Source organism: Carettochelys insculpta, chromosome 11 (genome assembly GCF_033958435.1).
Source record: "Carettochelys insculpta isolate YL-2023 chromosome 11, ASM3395843v1, whole genome shotgun sequence".
In the NCBI taxonomy this organism is placed as follows: Eukaryota; Metazoa; Chordata; order Testudines; family Carettochelyidae; genus Carettochelys; species Carettochelys insculpta.
Genome location: NC_134147.1, coordinates 9,083,983 through 9,104,353, shown reverse-complemented (window position 1 = coordinate 9,104,353; position 20,371 = coordinate 9,083,983). Strand labels below are relative to the sequence as shown.

Genomic DNA, 20,371 nt, shown 5'->3' with positions numbered 1-20,371 from the left:
ATAGGACCCATTTTAAGATCAACAGATATGGTATGGTTATTAGAGTATGGGCTTATACTCGAATGTTTACTCAGCTTCAGATAAGCCAGCTATCTTGAGTTTGGTTCACATTCATTTCAGGCTCAAGGTTAAAGACTCACAACCTCTTTTTATTTCACTCTCTCCTGCTGAACCCTTTTGTCCAAGTGTTCTCTAGCCCTCTGGGAAAACAAACACATTTGATATTCAGACAGTAGAGAGTAGAATACTGCAAAAGCAAACAAATTCAATTCTACTGAAATGTCAGTAAGGTGATTAGCATAAAAAAGTCAACAAGAGGTCAAGTTTGCAAAGAGATGCCAACTCTTAAGTGTACCTCAAAAATATCTAGAATCTGGCTGTGCAAAAGTTACAGTGATGGTGTTTGGTTAAATACCGTAGATGGTGTGAAGCTTCGAAACAGAAGATAATTCACCCATGGGGCCTCTTGCATGTGTTCTCTTGTGGCTTCTTGCATTTTTAGGTGAGCAGCATGAGAAGTCCATAAACTAGGACGATGTATATGTGGAAGTCATTTTGTAAATAATAGGTTCTGTATCACATGCAGCCAAAGTTGTGAAAATTGGAAGCTACATGAAAAAGCAGTTAACTTTTAGGTAGCAATTTTTATTTATTTATTTATTTTATTTTTACTTTTAAATGTCTGAAATGAGTACAAAGGCTTTGGGATCTGTAACCGTTCTTTATGCTCATACAGTAATTTCAGATAGGGCTCTGCAAAGTCACATGTTGGTAGTGAGAACAGGACAATAGGTGCTCTAATATAACCACAAAAAGGGCCTGATGCTGATTATACTGAAATTAATGGTGTTAGTCCTGAACCAACCCCACAGCATGTAATTTCTACAGCAGCTCATCATTAACATATCACAGTTGTCAGAAAAACCTTAATGTTCTGAAACATTTTGAACTGATATTAACAGGACTTATATTGGGGCTGTCAGATGATCAAATAAATAATTGCAATTAATCATGAGATTAACAATAGTCTCAATCACAATTTTAAGTGCACTGTTAAATATTAATACAATGCCAGATAAAATTTACTATAAATATTTTGCATGTTCTTCTACGTTTTCAGGTATACTTATTTCAATTACAACCCAGAATGCAAAGTGTACAGTGCTCATTGCATATTATTTTTATTACAAATATTAGCACTGGAAGAAGAGAAATGGACGTAACAGTAAAATTTCTGTTATGAACGTGCAATTTACAAATACAGATTTTTTTACATGAACTGCACTAAAACAAATCAGTGTCAATTATTATAGCCCACATGTTGAAGCATGAAGGGGCACGTGAATGTTTAGCATAGATGACATGTTTAGCGTATAGCACCTGACAATGAGTGCCATGTAAATGTGTGTTTTCAGGTGTCTTTATAAATACGAAGCAGCATTAGCATCCCAAAATGTAAACAGACTTGCTTGTCTTAGTGGTTGGCTGAATAAGAAGTAGGAGAGTTGACGTTATGTATATATGGCTATTATAAATTTAAACTGGCATTCTATTATTGTTTAACAGTGTGATTAAAATTATGATTACCATGATTTGTAATCTAGTTAATTTGTTTTGGATTAATTGTATGTAATAACTGTGATTTAATCGACAGCAGTAGTTTATAAATAATGCCATTTAAGAAATTTTTTATATTACTGGCTGAAACCTACTGACATTTATTTTAGTGGAACTACTATATTCAAATAAGCTGAACAAGATTTAGCTGTACATTTAGTTTTTCAACCTACTTAGTTTCACCACAGAGGAAACAGAGAGAGCCAGCTTCTGATCTCAAGTAAGTAAATATAACTCTGTATTAACTTGAAATTGACTAGATTTGCAATTGTTGATATATTTCTATTCATAGCACAGAATTTATACCAGAAAAATGCCCAGTTTGCTTGGACCACTTTCACATTAATGTTGCATATGGAACCTCAGATTTTACATTTCTTTCTTATTTGTAATTTCCAATGTGTGAACACTGTATTGAATTTAAATAGCTGGTTGCGTTTTGGGGGGATGTTGGTTTGTTTTTGTACTGTTAGACAAAGGAAACAGCCTTATTTCCATTTCAGATTTCATTTCAATACGTAGCCAAGCTATAGGTCTCAAACTAAGACCTTGAGAGATAAGGGAATGCTGCAATGGGTCTTATCTCTTCATTAATACTGACAATCACAAAAGTAGAACTGGCCACTAAACATTCTAAACCATTGTGATAACTAGAGAGTAGCAACGTAACTTGAGATCGTGAGATCCAAAATAAAGTATTACTTTTAATGAAAATACAACAACTGAACTATTCATATGCAGTGCCTCTCTGTAAAAAAAGAGGTGCCGGTACTCAGGCGGTTCCCCACCCCTCCTCTTCAGCCAATCGTGTGGCTGGGGCTTCTGAGGTGTCAGTACTTGACACCAGCAGGTACCGGCACAGAAAAAGCACTGTTCTTATGTTTCCACATCTATGAGAGGCTGAAAATCCACAGGCGTTTTCCTGGAAATGCAGCTCACAAAATACTCTGGGTGTGGCGATATCAAACAGATATTGACATAACCTGAGGTAATGTAAGTACTTATACATGATCAATGAACTACTAGAGAGGTAAATGTTAACAGGAGAAAAATCCCTCTGTGCATTAGAGTAACGCCAATACTCTGCACTGTATGTGAAATCTTTTTCATGCATTTTCTTGCTTGTATTTCTTTCGGGTTTTTTTTGTTTTGTTTTGTTTTTTTGTTTTTTTTTTTACAGAACGTATGCTATTGTATACCACTACATGGGCATTTCTGAATGGCTCTTAAATTAGAGAGTTCAAGCCATTAAAAATTGGAATAAATAATTTCCCCTCCAAGCTATGTGGTCTACTACAGGGGTCAGCAACCTTTTCGAGGTGGAGTGCTGAAATTTGGCCTTTTGACCTCTATGTAAGCTCAGAGTGCTGGTGCTAATAATCCTACTTACAACAGTTTCATTAATAAACAGATTAAGATGCAGAGTTTTACCATTTAGATGGTGGTTGGTAGCATTTGCTGTTCTTTTGTTAATCCACAGGTGGCACGGCTTTGATTAAGCTCCCAGATGTATGGTGGAGAAGGGGGTGGGGCTGAGCTCCCACCTCACATGCCAATGAAAATTGATTCATGTGCCACTTGTGGCACCTGTGCCCAGGGTTGCTGACCTGTTGTCTAGTAGTTTGAACCAAGAACATTGATTAACTGTCCGATGTTCTGTGTGCCTTTGGAGAAGTCACTTGACTGATACCTCAGTATGATTATTTGCAAACTGGGGATGCTACAAATCCTACAGTTGAGTGGCAAGGGATAACAGGTGGTTGTGTAGAGGTTACTGTGTCAGTGCTTATTAGTGCCAGATCTGCCATATGGTCCATGGCATGCTTAAATTTTCAAATCAGCAGTGATTTTAGATTTCTAAAGTCTTCAATTTTTGGAACCGCAAAGTGACATCTGTGAAGGATCTAATTTCCAGAGGATGTTTTAAGCCATCTCAAGTTGGCCTCTCAAAATCACCATTAACTTCTTGAAATATAGAACTCTCTGCCACAATACATTCAGGCACATGAATGGATAAATGGTCAGCCCCCGTTACAAAACATCAGTGTGTTTATGTTAGAGAAGTGGTTTTTAGATTCCTGGGGAACTGAACAAGTGCCATTCTTAATAAGCATCACAGAAAACATTCCTAAAGAGATGCTCAGAAATTTAAAAAAAACATTGAATGCTCATCTAAAAACAAACAAAATAATCCCAGTCCACAAGTAAGCACTGAATATTAAGCATCTCATAGACTCCGTTATGTCTTTCATACAGCTCTATCTATAGAAGAGCCTTAAGGAGTCCAGCATCTTAGGTGGCTGAAAAATGTTACCTCTCAGAGACTGAGGGATCATTTAATCCAACCGACGGAAGAAAAGGTTTATTGTGCATTTATTTTTTTAATTCACCCCTGCCTAGGTTGTCAGTTTGCTGGAGGAATATCCTAGAACATCTCACTAGAAGCAAGAGACACTAGAAACAGGATTTCATTTGAGCTTGACTTGGAGACACCTTCTGAAAGGGGGGGAGGGGCATTACAAATGCCATCAGAAAGTGATCTGGCTTCATGAAGTAAATAGTTTTATTCAATTGCTGAAAAAAGCTAAATATTTTGCACATAGTAAGGCTTTTCATAACCAATAGCTAACCATAGCGCTTCACAAGCAGCACCATTGGTTAGAACTGAAATATTATTTTTAAAAAGCTAATGTAAACAGACACCCTGGTTCAGTAATAAAGCCTATGCAAGCTATTATCTAAAGACCAGACTCTAGATGCTCTCTGAGGTGTAGATACACACCCCTGATTATCTTAAAATATCAGCCACACTGTCTTGGTTCCCCCTCCCCTCCAAAATGAAGACAGCTAGTTTCATGGCCCTGGAGACCAACCTGGACAATGAGGACAATCTAAGTTCTCCATGCTGCAACAAAGGGACACAAGCATGGCCTAATGAGACCCACATGGAAGTAGGTGCAAAGGCAGGGTGGGAGTTTAGATTCCTTGCCATTGCCATTTAATCTTTGGTGTCTCTGCAGAGATTGCTGGGAAAAGTATGGGGGGGTGATGAACTTTGTTTGACGGTTTGAGATCACTATGATATTGTGCTGAAACACTTCGGAGCTCGCTATTCCAAGAATTAGTTTATCCTTGGCTACTATGGGAAATCGTTCACCAGATTAGAAGATTCTTGCATGTATGGTGCTGCTGGCTTCCATTCTGCTTCCTCTCTTGTCTGGCATGGTTACAAGTTAGTTAGGTAGGTTAACAACTGGTGTTATCCTGCCTTTGGCATCACTGCCAACTGAGGCGCCATCACTACTTTGGCAAGATCTATATCTCCATGACTACAGCTGAGGGACCAACTGTTTGAACAGACAGAGCTGGGTAAAGCCTAAAGAAGATGAGACACTGGGCTGAGGGAAGGAACTGCAGACACCTAGGAAAGGGAGCGTGGCTGCCATTTGCACACAAATATAAGGTCATTTATCCTGAAATTGGCTACTGCTGGTAGCAGTCTCAGTAAGCACTCCTTTTTTATCTGTTTTCTAAGGCAACTACTTCTATTGGACATGACACTCCTCCATGTCTGTAATTTCGATATTAGACAAATAATTGTCTCTATGTTCCGAGCCCACTTGGAAATTGATGCCAGTGTTGAATATAGTTGTCTGTTTATTTAGAACAATTGCATGTGAACAGCTCATACATGCTTGCTCTGGAATTTTTACTTTTTGAACAATTGGGTGAAATCTATTTGATGGTTTTGAGTTTTCAAAGCCTAAAATTCATACCTATGATTGCCTCGCTCTACATTACTTTAAATCCGTTTACAAATAAGGAGGGAAGGATATTTTCCCGGCAGGGGAGAAAGCCCATGGCTTTGTATTTTACTTCCCTCTTTGATTTATCACTGTGTAGATTTATTAAATATTCAGACATGACATTAAGCCCATCTTTTCTCCCAGGCATTCCGGAAGAAGATTGACATAGGGAGATTTTTAAAGTACTTCTTTTGCAATATATGGGGGTTTTTTTTCAGAACATTGTAGAAATGGAACTTTAAGGCAGGATGAGACTAACTAAACACTGTAAGGAGAACCAGACTACACAATGGGTACCCATTGCATGTGACTGTAAATCTAAAAAATATATATACATAGTGACAGAGGGTATGGTTTTGTTCATGTGGAAAGCAGCTATCACTAAGAAATGGACAGAAGATGTCACTGAATTAATTGGCAAAATAAGCATATATGTGTACCTGGATCTAATATTTCAGTAGTCTGTTAGTGCTTGCTATAATATGAAATGTACCTTACCATACTTTCTCTCTCAGCAAAAACAACAAGAAGTCCTGTGGCACCTTATAGACTATCAGATATTTTGGAGCATAAGTTTTTGTGGGCAAAGACCCACTTCATTAGATGCATCTAATGAAGTGGGTCTTTGCCCATGAAAGCTTATGCTCCAAAATATCTGTTAGTCTATAAGGTGCCACAGGACTTCTTGTTTTTGAAGGTACAGACGAACATGGCTACCTCTCTGATACTTATCTCTAAGCAAAGAAGCTGTAATTATGTTTATTAACATAAGGCAGAATGATTTTTAAGGATATATTTTGCAGTACGAATAAATGCATCACACATGATGAAGAAATATGTTAGGGAAAAAAAATCACCATTACAGAAATCTATGTGTACTGCATGGTGGGCAACCAGAAACACGTGTCCCGATCTGAATAAGGACCTGTAATAAAAAGGTCAAAGAAGTGTATCTACGGTATACAAAATAATTCAGCTATGAAGGTGTGTTGTTGGTGGAGGTTTTTTTGGTGTTTTGCATAAGGTGGAAAAAGGGCAATACAGATAAAACCTCAATGACTAGTAGGTGAGTTGGCATCTCAGTAGATCTGATGCATTAAGAATACACACTCACGCCCAGCCGCAGCAGCAGATGTGCTGGTAGGAGAGGAAAGAGCATTGGATAACGATACGTGACTAGGGCTAGAAATATTGGTTACATCCTGGTTCTGGCTTGTGACGGAGGACTGTCTCCTTAGAGCCCCCTGAAATGAAGTGCCACTCTTGAAAGTATTGACTACTTCGATCTGCAATGGAGGAAAAATGAGACAAGTTGCTTAAGGAATGGACACAGTTGCACAACTGACAGGAATAATAATTAAAAAAATACTCAACCATGCAAACAGTTATCCTTCAGTTGAATGAATTAAAGCCACAAGTATTTCTTTTAATTAGTTGAAATAAATAGGGCCTGATTCTTTCTTGTGGTAAACTAAAGCAGCTTCCTGGAAGTCAGGGAAACTGTACCAATTTATGCCACTACATGATTTGGACCAGTATTTTTAAAATTTAAATCCTACATATGCGTATATGACAATTAACATATTTTGATGACACTCATCAATAATACTTTGTCCTGCCTTGAGTGCAGGGGACTGGATTAGATGTCCTCTCAAGGTCCCTTCCAGCCTTACAGTCTATGATGCTAATCGCCATCTTTTTGGCTAAGAATAAATAGTACTTGATTAGTGGCATCTAGATTGTCTGCCAGAAGAGAAACAAAATTAAATCCCCGATTTTCTTATAATAAAGAAATATGAAAAACTATTCAAATTCAGAGAATTTGCTCTTTCACTTTAGAAATTTCAAAGAAGTAGCTCAATAAAGTTACTAGGTACTTTGACATTTATTCAATTTTTTTATTTTTATTATTGAAGGATCATATAAATTAGGCAGAGAGAAAAAAATGGTTATATTTTGTAATTGCTAATTAGACAGTATTTTAAATTACATGGAAATATAGACCTGTTTCCAGAAGCATTGTGATACTGCCTGTTAATATTACGCATTGTAAGTTTTATGAATACTCTTATTGTTGGCCTCAGAAGCCAAACTGATGAAGTGTTTAACATTTTATACAACCACATTTGTCTTTTTTCCATAAGTTTTATATTAGAATACAACAGCTTGTAGCTGAGAGGCATCATGACAACTGCAGTCTTGTACTTTGCAAGCTGTGTGTCATTAATATAGAGACGTTTACAGCAAGGAGCTTCCTAATTAGTTTCATGTACAAAATAGTGAGCTCTGAGTCTAAATGGGGTTTAATTCCCCTTCATAACTAATGCCAATGAAGGATAAATATTAGACACAAAGTATTTTTAAGAATAATGCATCTAATTCTCCTTTCAGTTCCACCAGTATAACCAAAATACAGTGGGTTAGTACTGACATACATGAGAAGAGAATTCATGCCATCGCTCCTTAAAAGAGCCTGCCATCCTTAATTCTAATTTCCAGGGAAAGAAAAGCCAGGAACTCCCAAAGCTAGAGTCATGATGGCTGTTTTCCCACATACATTGGCATATACTTTGTCAAACAGTTTTCAGAAAAATGTATAGATGGTGTAAATTCATTTGCCAGGCAGCATGGATTTTTTGCTATTTAGTGATAAAATATCTACGAGATTATTTTAACCAAAATCAATTCATTCTGATGTCCCTGTGCAAAGAAAACTCTGTTGTTTAGGTGAATCAGCAATACCATCATAAAAACAAACATATATACAAAAATGCTTGTATTTTCAAACCCAAAGAACAAATCCATTTTCACTCCAAAGAACAGGAATCCCCATGCCTTGTGTGACCTAAGTAAGCCATACCATGAAGGGTACCATTATTCTAACTCGGTGATGCAAGTTGCTAGTAATGCTACCATTTGAAAACACACTGTCATAAAAGTGAACCTAAAATTGTAACGCAAGCCCCAAGATAACACAACACTGAATAGAACCAGGGCTCCCCAGCTACAGTATATTTCAGTTTCCTCATCATGTAAAGACTGAGAGCAGAACTTCAAAATAGTATGTATGCCCAAAACTACACAATGCCTTTTCCTTTTAACTGGAGAGAGCTATCATCCAGGATGGTAATGCTGCACCTTTACTGATTAGATAGCTGTCGTGAATCTAGATGGACACCCTCCACATTGTTTTTCAGAGACAGAAGTACTAAAATGGTACACAGTGGTCTACAATACCACTTTTAGAGATATGCAATTACTGCATATTTGCTGAAACAGCTGCAGCCTCTTCAGCTCTCTTAGGGAGATAGTTATTTATTTCTCTGTGTTACATAACACCCGTATGTTTATCTAAGGAGCGTCCATCTCAAAACCACTTGTAAAAAGTGCACTAGAAACCACAATAAAGGTTTTTGGTGGAACATGCTTGTCTTATAAGTGCAGCACAACATGTACTGAAAATTTCCATATGCAAATGATAAAGAGTTGGTAGGGTCATGGTCCATTCTTTTCCCATATGAATCTGTGTAATAGAACTAGCCAGGTATTAATATGGAATTAAAATGCATAATCTTTATATTAGGTCTTAAAATCTCTGCACTAAGCAAACACAAATGAAGGCATCTTGCTGTGCAAGTTTTCTTCTGCAGGCAAATTCCTGATTATAAACCGGATAGAAATAGCAAAGTTAGCAGGCCCCAGGGGAATGGATATGTAGAGAAAGCTGTGAGTGAGCCATAAGCTACAGGACATACACACACGGGAAAACCAGTATGTGGCTCAAGACAACATTAATCACACATTAAGGAACATTGAATTACCTACCTGAAATGTTCATTCTCCAAAGGCAGAATTTAAATAGAGATCCTGGCTTTCCATGTTGTGACCCAGAGTCATGGAGCACTCTCCAAAAGAGAATTCAAAAGGCTATTAAGACTCACTACAGACAGTACCAGGTGTACCATTGTGGATGGTAAATTTTAAACCTCCATATGCCAGTTTCTTAAAACATATCTGCAATGAGCCTCCATAAGAAGCTGAAAATAAGATCTCCAGTATAAATACAGGTGGAAAGATGAGGGCAGATCTGTATTTAATATTGTGTCCAGAGAACAAGAATTACAGGTATGTAATTTGCTCTTTCTCCTAAGGAAACTAACTAAATACAGATCTCATTTTGTGGAATCTGTGGACAAGAATATCTAACAGCCCCTACAGAATTTCACAGGCTAATGTATGTGGTCATGTCCTGCCTAAAGTCAATAGGGACTACGTGAAATGCAAAACCAGGAGGAATTTGATCCCAGATATCTGTGGCAAAAGGAGGAAACCACCAAGAATGAAGAATTACCATTTAAATAGTGAGTAAACTGACATTGTTAGAACACATGGAATTGCTAATAAAGAGAATGGTAAAGGTAAAGAGACGTCACTTTTGTATTGTTTTATTTTGCATCCATTCAGTGTTCCTTTTTAAAACTGAATCCACAAGAGTTGTCTTTGTGAGGAGCACACAATTAATAAAAGTATGAAAAAAGCAGGCTGAAAGACTTCCACTCTGTCATGACCGTTAATGGGTCTCAGATAGCTGTATCTCTCTACCAATAAATGCTTATGGAATTTTGCATAATAAAAGAACATTTTGGCCTTTATAGCGTTACTTTAAGAACATTTCTCTGGCTATCCTCTTGCACAAAAGATTTCCTAGAGCTGAATAAATACCATGGATAGTATTTATATTATAGATAGCTCCTGGAGAGTGTAGACTGCCCAAATGTCGAAACAGACATAGACTATAGTCAATGTCCATAGACTGTCCAAATGTCAAAATAAAAAAAAGTGAGCTAGGAAATCTAAAAGGTACATTCCATTCAAGTTAGCCCCTTGTACCTTTCTGATTTTCTAGTGTATGTTTGGTATAAAATGCTCCAATGTAATGGTGTGAGATGAGATAGGCCAACTTAGTTTGCTTAAATTTCAAAACCTCTTGGAAGGTTTGACCTTCATGCTACTTGATTTGCATTGGCCCTATGATAAACTGAAAAACAAAACAAACTGAGGGTAGGAGAAGAAATCTGATGAAAAATTCAGTATACGTTCTTTGTTCATATCTGTAATGGCATCCACTTATTCAAAACAAACTCTTTCAAGGGTGGATTGAACTCTTCTAAATGCAGAGCAGAGGCTCCCCTCTAAACTAGAAAAGTTTAGGTATATTTACTGTTGCGTTTATTTATAAGCTTTCCTGTGGCATTCATGATAGCCTATGACCATTTTACACACGGTTTATTTTTATTCTCAAAATGCCCTTGTTTGGTAGGGAAGTAGTACTGAATCACCGTTAGAAAAAAATAGAGTTGGCTTATGAGACAGGAAAAAAATTGTACAAACTCTCAGCTATGGGAACCTGCAAAATAGTTTTAAAGGTCTGGAAAACCTGAGTCCACAATTTTAACCACTGTTAAGTTTGAGAGAAATACAGAACTTTCGCTTAAATTATGTTTTAATTGTATTACAATTATGTTGATATCTGACTTAACCTGGATTTTCTACCCTGCAATTCGCCTGAAGACAGACTATTTTAGCTGTTAAAAGATCATTAAGGCTGTCATTGCTATCTATTCAGTCCTATCTTAACTCTAGTTCCTTAGTACTAAGATTTCCTGCATATATATCAGCTGTAAAAGATGCAGCAAAAATATTAGCAAATTATTGATATAGGTGAAAAATATTTTTGTGGAAGATCACATTATTACCTTATCTTTATGAGGTCTTATGTAGTTACCGTGGGCCAGCTATGAGAGTTTACATGGTATTCCTCTTATTAGCCACCTTGTGGCATTCACAGATGAGTATATCAACACAAAGGCCAAAAAAGTTTAGTGAACATAAGTAGTGAAGACAAGATGAAATGTACATGGCCAGATTTCTTGACTTAAATTCTTCCTGCATCTTTCTTTTAAAACAAATAATTTGAGATCTTTGCAAGTAAGAACTAGAGATGTCCCTGACTCTTTGATATGAGGAAGCAACAGTAGAATCCTTTCCCTTTTGCCCAGGTGTGAATGCTCTATTTTCAGAGAAAGAAACATCCCACAACTGATGTCGCTCATATGAGTTTGGATGAATAGGCTTTGCAGAAATGCAGCTGAGATGTCTGCCAGTTAACTAGAAAAAAAATGTGGATTCACTGTGCACCTTCTTGGGACTCACAAAACTTTTTTTGTGTATGTGACATGATTACCTGCCCAGTAACAACTGGACAGAAAATAACCAAAAATTCATTTCACACTGAACACAACACAAGTGTCAGATGGTGGAACGTGGACTTATCCAGATTTGAACCAGCCATCTAGTGGTGAAAGGTTCTACATCCAATTCCCAATCTCATTGCCATCCTCTTTATAAAGAAATGGAGTAGATGCTCTACCTTCTTCTTCTGCATCTCCAGAAGTGCATTAGACATCAGAGGATTCCTGCAAATCCTCCAGCTCCACAAGGATGCTAGAGACATCCTCATCTTCTTCCATCAACTCTTCTTTAGATGGCTTCCTGGGAAATGCAGTACAAGTGTATGAATTTATTTGCATGGGGCACAAAATTTGGTGCCTCAAAATGCACTAACAGAGGCCAATAATGGGTTTTGAACTGATTTGACCAGCATATGAGACACTCTCCAAGGGACATCTTGTGATTGCATTGAACCCTTTTTTCAAAGTGACCTATTTCCTTTTTCCAATATCATTCCACAGATGTCAAGTAAATGTAAAACATCAGAGTCACTGAATAAACAAAATATTGGGGAGGGAAAAATCACAAAAACCTACTGGCAGGAAAGGAATTATATCCTACCAAAGACACTTCTACAACTAAGAGTAGAAAAGATACTAAGTAGATGGGGGTTAGCAAGAAAACATAATTTATGTTTATTTTGTTTTAAATAGGAAACAAGAAGAATAATTTATCCATGGATTATGAAGGCAAAGGTCTTAGAAGAACTACAAGATACTTCTCAAGCTAGAAGAAAAACTGCAAGGGTGTAATTTGCTTTTTGTTGTTGTTTAGACTCACCACAACCAGAAAGACATCCTGACAGAAATGCCAACAGACAACACTCCTCCTACAGCCACCAGGAAGAAAATAATATATGTTTAGGGAATAACTCTTAAAGTCTATAGACCTCACCTGGGCCCAAGCTTGTCACTCTTATCTGAAGGGTCCTTTTAACAGTTTGGATTTTCTCTCTTGATGAGTGCTCCCGAGTCAATGTCCTCAGGACACAGAATCCCCACGCTGGGGATCTATATTTAATTACTTACCTTGGGAGCTTTGGGATTTAACCAGATCCTTAACCTCTGTAGCAGCAATTGCCCCCTTCATTCTCCTGTTTTCCCATAACAGCAACACAATAGTGTCACTGCAGAGACCTGATACACCATTACTTCTTGCACCTATTAATTCCCTTCTTCCTAAAAATATAAAAATGTATCTTTCTTCAGAAAGGTTTGTTAATGTTTAAAATGAAAAAAGGGAAAGCAGTATTTTCACATAAAACAAATATCTATGTTTTCAATAGCACAAAAAATGCATCTCAGATGAAAATTCCATTTAAGACACTATAAACTAGAAAAAAGCATTCAGGCATTGTAAGTATTTAAATATTTGCATGTTCTCCTCTAACACCCTATATAAACTGACGTATTTGATATCATGGGGATTACATACTTGTCTTCTCAAAGTTCCACTCTGTTGTCATTGAGACTATTATGTTAATATGCTATTTTTTTTGCAATGGCCATCTATGTATGTTGCTAAAAAATATATGGATCCTGCCTGAAGACAAATTTTGTTTGTGGCCATGTTATTTAGTAAATTGATCTATTTTGCATATTTAGGGTGCCAGTGCATGTATAAACTTAATTTTCTCTAGCTGTGTACAGCAGCAATTTACATGCATATTTTTGTACACTTAGCGAAACATTCTAAAAAGATATAGATGATATATTAAAGTTCATAAATAAAAGTAAATAAATAAATATATCTCAACTTTTTGATGGATTTTAACTTCCTGTTACCTAAAATAAATACAGGTTCACATTTTTCAAAACTGACAGTCAAAGCTGTACATACATGCCTGAATGTTCTGCTGCAAAAAAAAAAAAAAAAAGGTGGTTTTACAGTTTTTGCTGAGCAGAAAGGGGATTTAATATTTACCAAATTAAACCCTGTTCTTCACAAATGTCGCATCAATTTAAGCCATTTATTATTGCAGAAATAAGAGTTCACACACGTAAATCTGAACTAGTGAAAAGCCTACATTTTCCAATAAATAATTTTTTTTTAAAATTGCATATTACTGTATGTTTGTTTGCTCACTATTTAAAATACTAAAATAGAAATATTTCACTTTTTTAATGATTGCTATAGATGTGAAGTAGAAAATACAGATCAGCTCTCTGTCATCAAGGAAAGCCATTCTTAGGTCTCTTATTTTATTTTCATGTTACTGTTTTAAAACCAAACCATTTTGAGTGTCTCTGATTTAATAGCTTTTGAATTGCTGATTGGGAATGGAAGTGTAGTTATTGAGGTACCTTCCTTTCAGTCTCATAAATCCTGTATGATTCTACTTTGTGGCATATTCTTGTCTGACTGGAAAATCCTGTGTATACTTTGCCAGAGGTTCTACAGCTGTCTTTTAACATACCTGAGTCTGGATTCTGTTGAGCCCTCTGAACCAGAGAATTTGTCCACGGCGAAGTTCTCTCTCTGCATGGTCAATTTCTTCAACATCTTCATTCAGCTCTTCTTCAGGTACTTCCTCTTTTTCTGTGAGCCGTCCTGCTTCCTTTAAAAACTTTAGCCTACTTGTTGGGATGGTTGCAATGATCTGAAAAATCACATTATAAAAGAATGCTAAAAATGTAAGCCTTATCGCATCGAAGAGACAGGAGTTATCAGTAGGACTTGTAATCTTCCAGGAATGCCGGATACATATGTTTATAATGGCACTTTACAGTTATACAGTTCCTCTCAGTCTAGCACACTTTGCATGTTTATAGATGCAAAACTATAGTCACAGGGCAAAGAGCATTGTCCAGCTATGCTGAAAAAACAGTACAGGACACACTTGATGTGGTTTAATTAGGCTGCACTTTTATTCATAAATGCCTGGGAGTACCTGGCAGATAAGTAAGTGTACAGTGCAGGTGATTCCATAGTTCTTTCAGTACATATGGGTGAATCTTCCATCAGTCTTCCCCATTACCTATCACAGTCCACAGCCAACCTGCTGGTGGGACCTCACCTCCCCGACACCTTGAATGAGGGTTAGAAGGGGAGTGTTTGTTTCCCTGTAGTAACAATCATAGGAGACTCAACCCACGTAGGAAGAGGGAAAAAAACCACAATTGGGACAATCCTTCCTAGATGCCAATCTTTAGTCTAGAGATGGGATGCCTGTGGGGTAGGAAGCTTTGGCAGCCAGGAAAGTTGTGGACTGGAGGCTGAAGGTATCTCTCAAGTTTGCAACCATGACTTCCCCCTGTGGAGATATATTATGGGGTCCAACACATTTTTGTGCTGGATGCTGGGATGCCAGACTCAGTCTTTGGATGCTGTGGTGGGCAACACAGCCAAGGACACATCAAGCTATGGTATATTCCAAGCTGAAGAGGATCAGGGCTCAGGTGGAGGCAAAAAGATGTAGGAAGATAGGTGAGGAATGAAACAAAATATTTGTGTGGGTGCTATCTCACTAGTTCAGGAGTGGCAGTGGTAAGGAGGAGTAGGATGGAGATAGAATGGAGATGCTTTGGGAAGGATTTTGGTGGAAATGTTCCTGAATTAAATGATCCACATTAGAGTTTAAAAAACAAAACAACAACAAAATGAGGTTGAACCTGTTTCTTTTAGGAGTCAGTTTTCCAATCCCAGCCTAAGCAAATTCATCTCCCTAAATTCAAGTAAAGGTGAACGTTGCATGTTTAAAAGTTTGATGTGAACTGGAAATTTAATAGTGTGGCTGTGAAATAGTGAATGGGCAGAGGGGAGAGAGAATGGCAAGTGACTCGCTGTCACTGAGATAATTTCTGATTCATTTGGCCTTTCTAGGATTTGAACTGCTGTACCTTAGAAAGTTCCTGTGCTAAAGAATGAGGTTACTTCTAACTGGAGTTTTTAACTGGGTTTTATTAGAACTGAAAAGGACAAAGTGATTCTTGGCCTAGCGAGGTTGTATCACATGTATAGAGGCAACTCTGTTGCATTCTACAGTGACTTTGTGGGACCAGGAGTACAGAGCCTTGAGGGACCAAGGGCTGTTTCCTCTCAGCTGGGATGATTCACTTTACCCAAACTTTGGCAGATGCCTACTGAGACAGCTTGCTGCAGTGTAAAGTCCAGGCCACTAGAGGTGGGCTCTAAGGAGCCAAATACCATTCCCCAGGAAATTGAATTTATCAGTTAGGGCCACGATTTTCAAAAATAACAAGTGATTTTGGGAGCCCAACTTGAACCACCCTAAAGGGGGCAAATGATCAGAAAGTGCTGAGCAAGGAGGGCCCTTCAAAGTGTCTCCAGTTGGTCTCTCAAAAACTGAAGCACCCTAAATCCCCAAAACACAAATCCTGATGGGGTGTGATGGATGTCTGGGGAAGAGAAGTTCCTGAAGCAAAGGGAAACACATGCTGAACCTGAACTGAACAGGGCAGGTGAGAAAGGGCTTGGCTTTCTCTAAGGCAAGTGGGGAGAGAGAAAAAACTTCCCATTAAAAGGTTGTAGGAGAGAGAGAAGAACATAAGAAGGGCCACACTGGATCAGACCAAAGGTCCATCTAGCCCAGTATCCTGTCTTGACAGTGGCCCCTGCCAGACACCCAAGAGGGCAGGAACAGAACAGGTAGTCACTATGTGCTCCCTCTCCTGTTACTCATTTGCAGCCTCTCTCAAACAGAGGCTAGGGGCACCATCCCTGCCCATCCTGGCTAATAGCCATTGATGGACCTAACCTCCATGAATTTACCAAGCCTTGCCACAGGTCAAAAGTGCTTGCTATCTACTAAATAAATGATGCATTCATTTGTAAACAATCTCTTTTCTGGTTGCCCAAATGTTGAACACTGTTGCTATCTTTTCCCTCCATGCTTCAGAAACAAAACCCTAGCGTACCCAGTGAACAAACGAGTGGGCTAAAACTATTAGGCTACATCTACACTAGAGAGTTCTGTTGATAAAACTGGGGTTTTGTAAACAAAATTCACGAAGCGGCTACACACACAATGTGTTTTGTCGACAGTCTCTGGGCAAAACTTGGCACTTCCGCCAACAGCATTCTGCCTCTCCGCAATGAGGAACAACATCTTTGTTGACAGTTTCTGTTGACAAAAAAGCCATAAAGGTGCTCTGGGAGGCCCCCTGTGACAGACAAGACTTCCAGTTTACCAGGCAGCCCTGTTTGCTGAGCTTACAGTTGGCCATTCTGCCAAGAGCACAACCTTGCAGTCTGGCCGCTCTCCATCGACAGAGTGCATTGCTCTTTTGATCTGGTTTTTGTGAGCCTTTGTCAAAGTCTAATGGGGAGCTACGAGCACCCAGAGCAGAGAAACTGCCTTTGTAAGATGCGAGCCACTCCCAGTCTCTGTTTAATCCATGGTTCATGGAGTCAAATTTGCAAATAAATTGCAGCTCAGGGATTTCTCTCTCCATTTGATTTCCTCAAACTACAATACCCACCTAAGGAAGTGAGGAAACAGATTGATAGAGCCAGACGGGTACCCAGAAGCCACCTGCTACAAGACAGGCCTCACAAGGAAAACAAGAGAACACCAGTGACCATCACATACAGCCCCCACCTAAGGCCCCTCCAGAGCATCATCAGTGATCTGCAACCCATCCTGAACAATGATCTTTCACTCTCAGAGACCTTGGGAGGCAGGCCTGTGCTCGCCTACAGACAGCCTGCCAACCTGAAACAAATCGTCACCAGCCACTAAAAATCACAAACCAGTGACCCTAGGCCTGGAACCAGCCCCTGCAACAGTCCTTGCTCCCAACTCTGCTCACATATCTACACCAGTGACATCATCACAGGACCTAACATCAACTATACCATCAGGGGCTCTTTTACCTGCACATCTACTAATATAATATATGCCAGCATGTGCCAGCAATGCCCCACTGCTATTTACATTGGCCAAACTGGACAGTCTCTCTGTAAAAGAATAAATGGACATAAATCCGATATCAGGAACGGTAATGTACAGAAGCCTGTGGGGGAACACTTCAATCTCCCTGGACAGTCAGTGGCAGAGTTGAGGGTGACAGTCCTGAAACAAAAAAAATTTCAAAAATCAAATGGAGAGAGAAATCTCTGAGCTGCAATTTATTTGCAAATTTGACTCCATTGACCATGGATTAAACAGACACTGGGAGTGGCTCGCAGCTTACAAAGGCAGTTTCTCTGCTCTGGGTGCTAATAGCTCCCCATTAGACTCTGACAAAGGCTCCCATCCCCGTCTGATCTGACTTGTTTTTTCCTCTTTTGATAAGTATTGTTGATACTGGGCCATTTCCACCTTGCTGAACAGACCTTGTCAGCTCTGGCCCTCCCTCTTACTGGGACCCCACTCTTTAAATACCCCTCTGAACGCCCCCCCCCCACACTCATGCATCTGATGAAGTGGGTCTTTGCCCACGAAAGCTTATGCTCCAAAATATCTGTTAGCCTACAAGGTGCCACAAGACTTCTTGTTATTCTCAAAGCTACAGACTAACATGGCTACCTCTCTGATACGTGTCACCATGTAGTATAAATGTAACCATAGAGTTTTATATTGAAGTTTTAATGCTACAAGTTTAGTTAAGTGCCTAACAATTTCCAAGTGTTGGAGGGGTGGCCGTGTTAGTCTGGATCTGTAACAGCAACGAAGGGTCCTGTGGCACCTTATAGACTAACAGAAAAGTTTTGAACATGAGCTTTTGTGAGCACAGACTCATCTGATGAAGTGAGTCTGTGCTCAAGCTCAAAACTTTTCTGTTAGTCTATAAGGTGCCACAGGACCTTTCGTTGCTGTTACAATTTCCATTGACCTCTGCAACTGCTTTCACTTCCGAGTGTAACTCAGAAGCTTGTTAATCTTCCCTGGGTTATGTTGTAATATTTATAACTGAACATGCAGAACAAAACCCAGAAGCAACCCAGTGCCCTGTTTTAAATGTTTTAAACCACAGATCAGAACTGAGTGGTTCAACAAATTGCATAATCACCACCACTTTTTCTCCCAAAATGAAGATGTTCCAACCTGCTGAGGACAAGCCCATTCTTACTAATTGCTATCGAACTGACATTCTGATTTTCCCAACTACTGTGATTCATTGCCTCCTGGGGGGGGCGATTTCATCAGCATAATAAAGTAGTGACGGCACCCAGCTATGACTGCCAGGAGGCATTTGCTTACACCAAATTGAGTTCTTTTCTTCAAAAATACTTGTGACCCCACTGTCCAAGAAGTCTTGCTTAATTTTTTTCCAGACCACAATAACCATCCATCCCAGAAGCCCAGCGTCCATGAAGACAGTTCCGCCAGAATCACTTTAAAGAGTGTCACAATTAATTAACTAAATGTAGGGGCAATTTTCCTTCTCAGGATAATGAAAAGCCATTCCTGCCTATGATTTATTTTTACCCGAGACAGTAAAATACTTCTGGGGCCTCTTCTTGTTTGGGAGTAGGTAGCTTTTCAACACATCAATAACCCAACTGGCTGATATTTACAAAATATTTTTAGAGGGAAAATACTGTGTATTCTCTATTCCAACACTATCCACACACGAGATTGGTGGTTATATGCTGCACCCTTGCCTCCGGACAGTATCTGTTCAAGTAATGTCTAAGCCATTGCTTCTAGACACCTAGTCACAAAATTAATTTATCCCTTTACCTCTAGACTGTTGCGGATGTTTGATACATTCATCTACACATAATTCTACTAACTCTTGGCACCAAAGGTTGTAGCAGACCTTAATGCTTGCACCTGGATTAAAATGCATCATGAATTATCAGCTGTTCTGGATGCACTGCTGAAGGCTGCCATCTTTCGGCTGCCAGCTTTCTTCCTCAGCAAGCTGAAGGTATGGGAGGTAAAGTATGGGACCAAGGTCAGCAGTGGGCTATACGAGGGGTATGTCTATGCAGCAAAGTTATTCTGGAATAGTTTATTCCAGAGTTATTATTCCAAAATAAGCTATTCCAAAATAATGTGTCTACACTCCAGAGAAGCCCCAGAATAAGCAAACCTTATTCCTAAATAGTGTGTATGCACAAGATACAGCCTATTTTGAAACAGAGGCATTGGATGCACTATGGCTTATTTTGAAATAGGTTCTAATCCCTGCATACACAGTCCCTATTTTGAAACATCTATTTCAAAATAGGCGGTATTCCCCATGCAGGCTACGTCTACACGTGCAGCCAACATCGAAATAGTCTATTTCGATGAATAACGTCTACACGTCCTCCAGGGCCGGCAACGTCGATGTTCAACTTCGACGTTGCTCAGCCCAACATCGAAATAGGCGCAGCGAGGGAACGTCTACACGTCAAAGTAGCACACATCGAAATAGGGATGCCATGCACAGCTGCAGACAGGGTCACAGTGCGGACTCAACAGCAAGCCGCTCCCTTAAAGGGCCCCTCCCAGACACAGTTGCACTAAACAACACAAGATCCACAGAGCTGACAACTGGTTGCAGACCCTGTGCCTGCAGCATAGATCCCCAGCTGCCGCAGAAGCAGCCAGAAGCCCTGGGCTAAGGGCTGCTGCCCACGGTGACCATAGAGCCCCGCAGGGGCTGGAGAGAGAGCATCTCTCAACCCCCCAGCTGATGGCCGCCATGGAGGACCCAGCAATTTCCACGTTGCGGGACGCGGATCGTCTACACGGTCCCTAC

The 20,371-nt window shown here is 39.2% G+C and overlaps 1 protein-coding gene across 10 annotated transcripts in view; it reads right to left on the bottom strand.

Moving 5' to 3' along the window:
* Window positions 1-20,371, bottom strand: part of ATP2B2 (ATPase plasma membrane Ca2+ transporting 2) — a 340,287-nt gene that overhangs the window by 7,580 nt on the left and 312,336 nt on the right. For 9 of the 10 annotated variants that reach the window (XM_075006185.1, XM_075006187.1, XM_075006190.1 and 6 more), the window contains one exon: window positions 14,131-14,313. In XM_075006185.1, the coding sequence (XP_074862286.1) occupies window positions 14,131-14,313 (183 nt within the window). Of the gene's footprint in view, window positions 1-6,622; window positions 6,710-14,130; window positions 14,314-20,371 lie in introns of all 10 variants that reach the window. The other variant, XM_075006186.1, reaches the window with a different exon arrangement.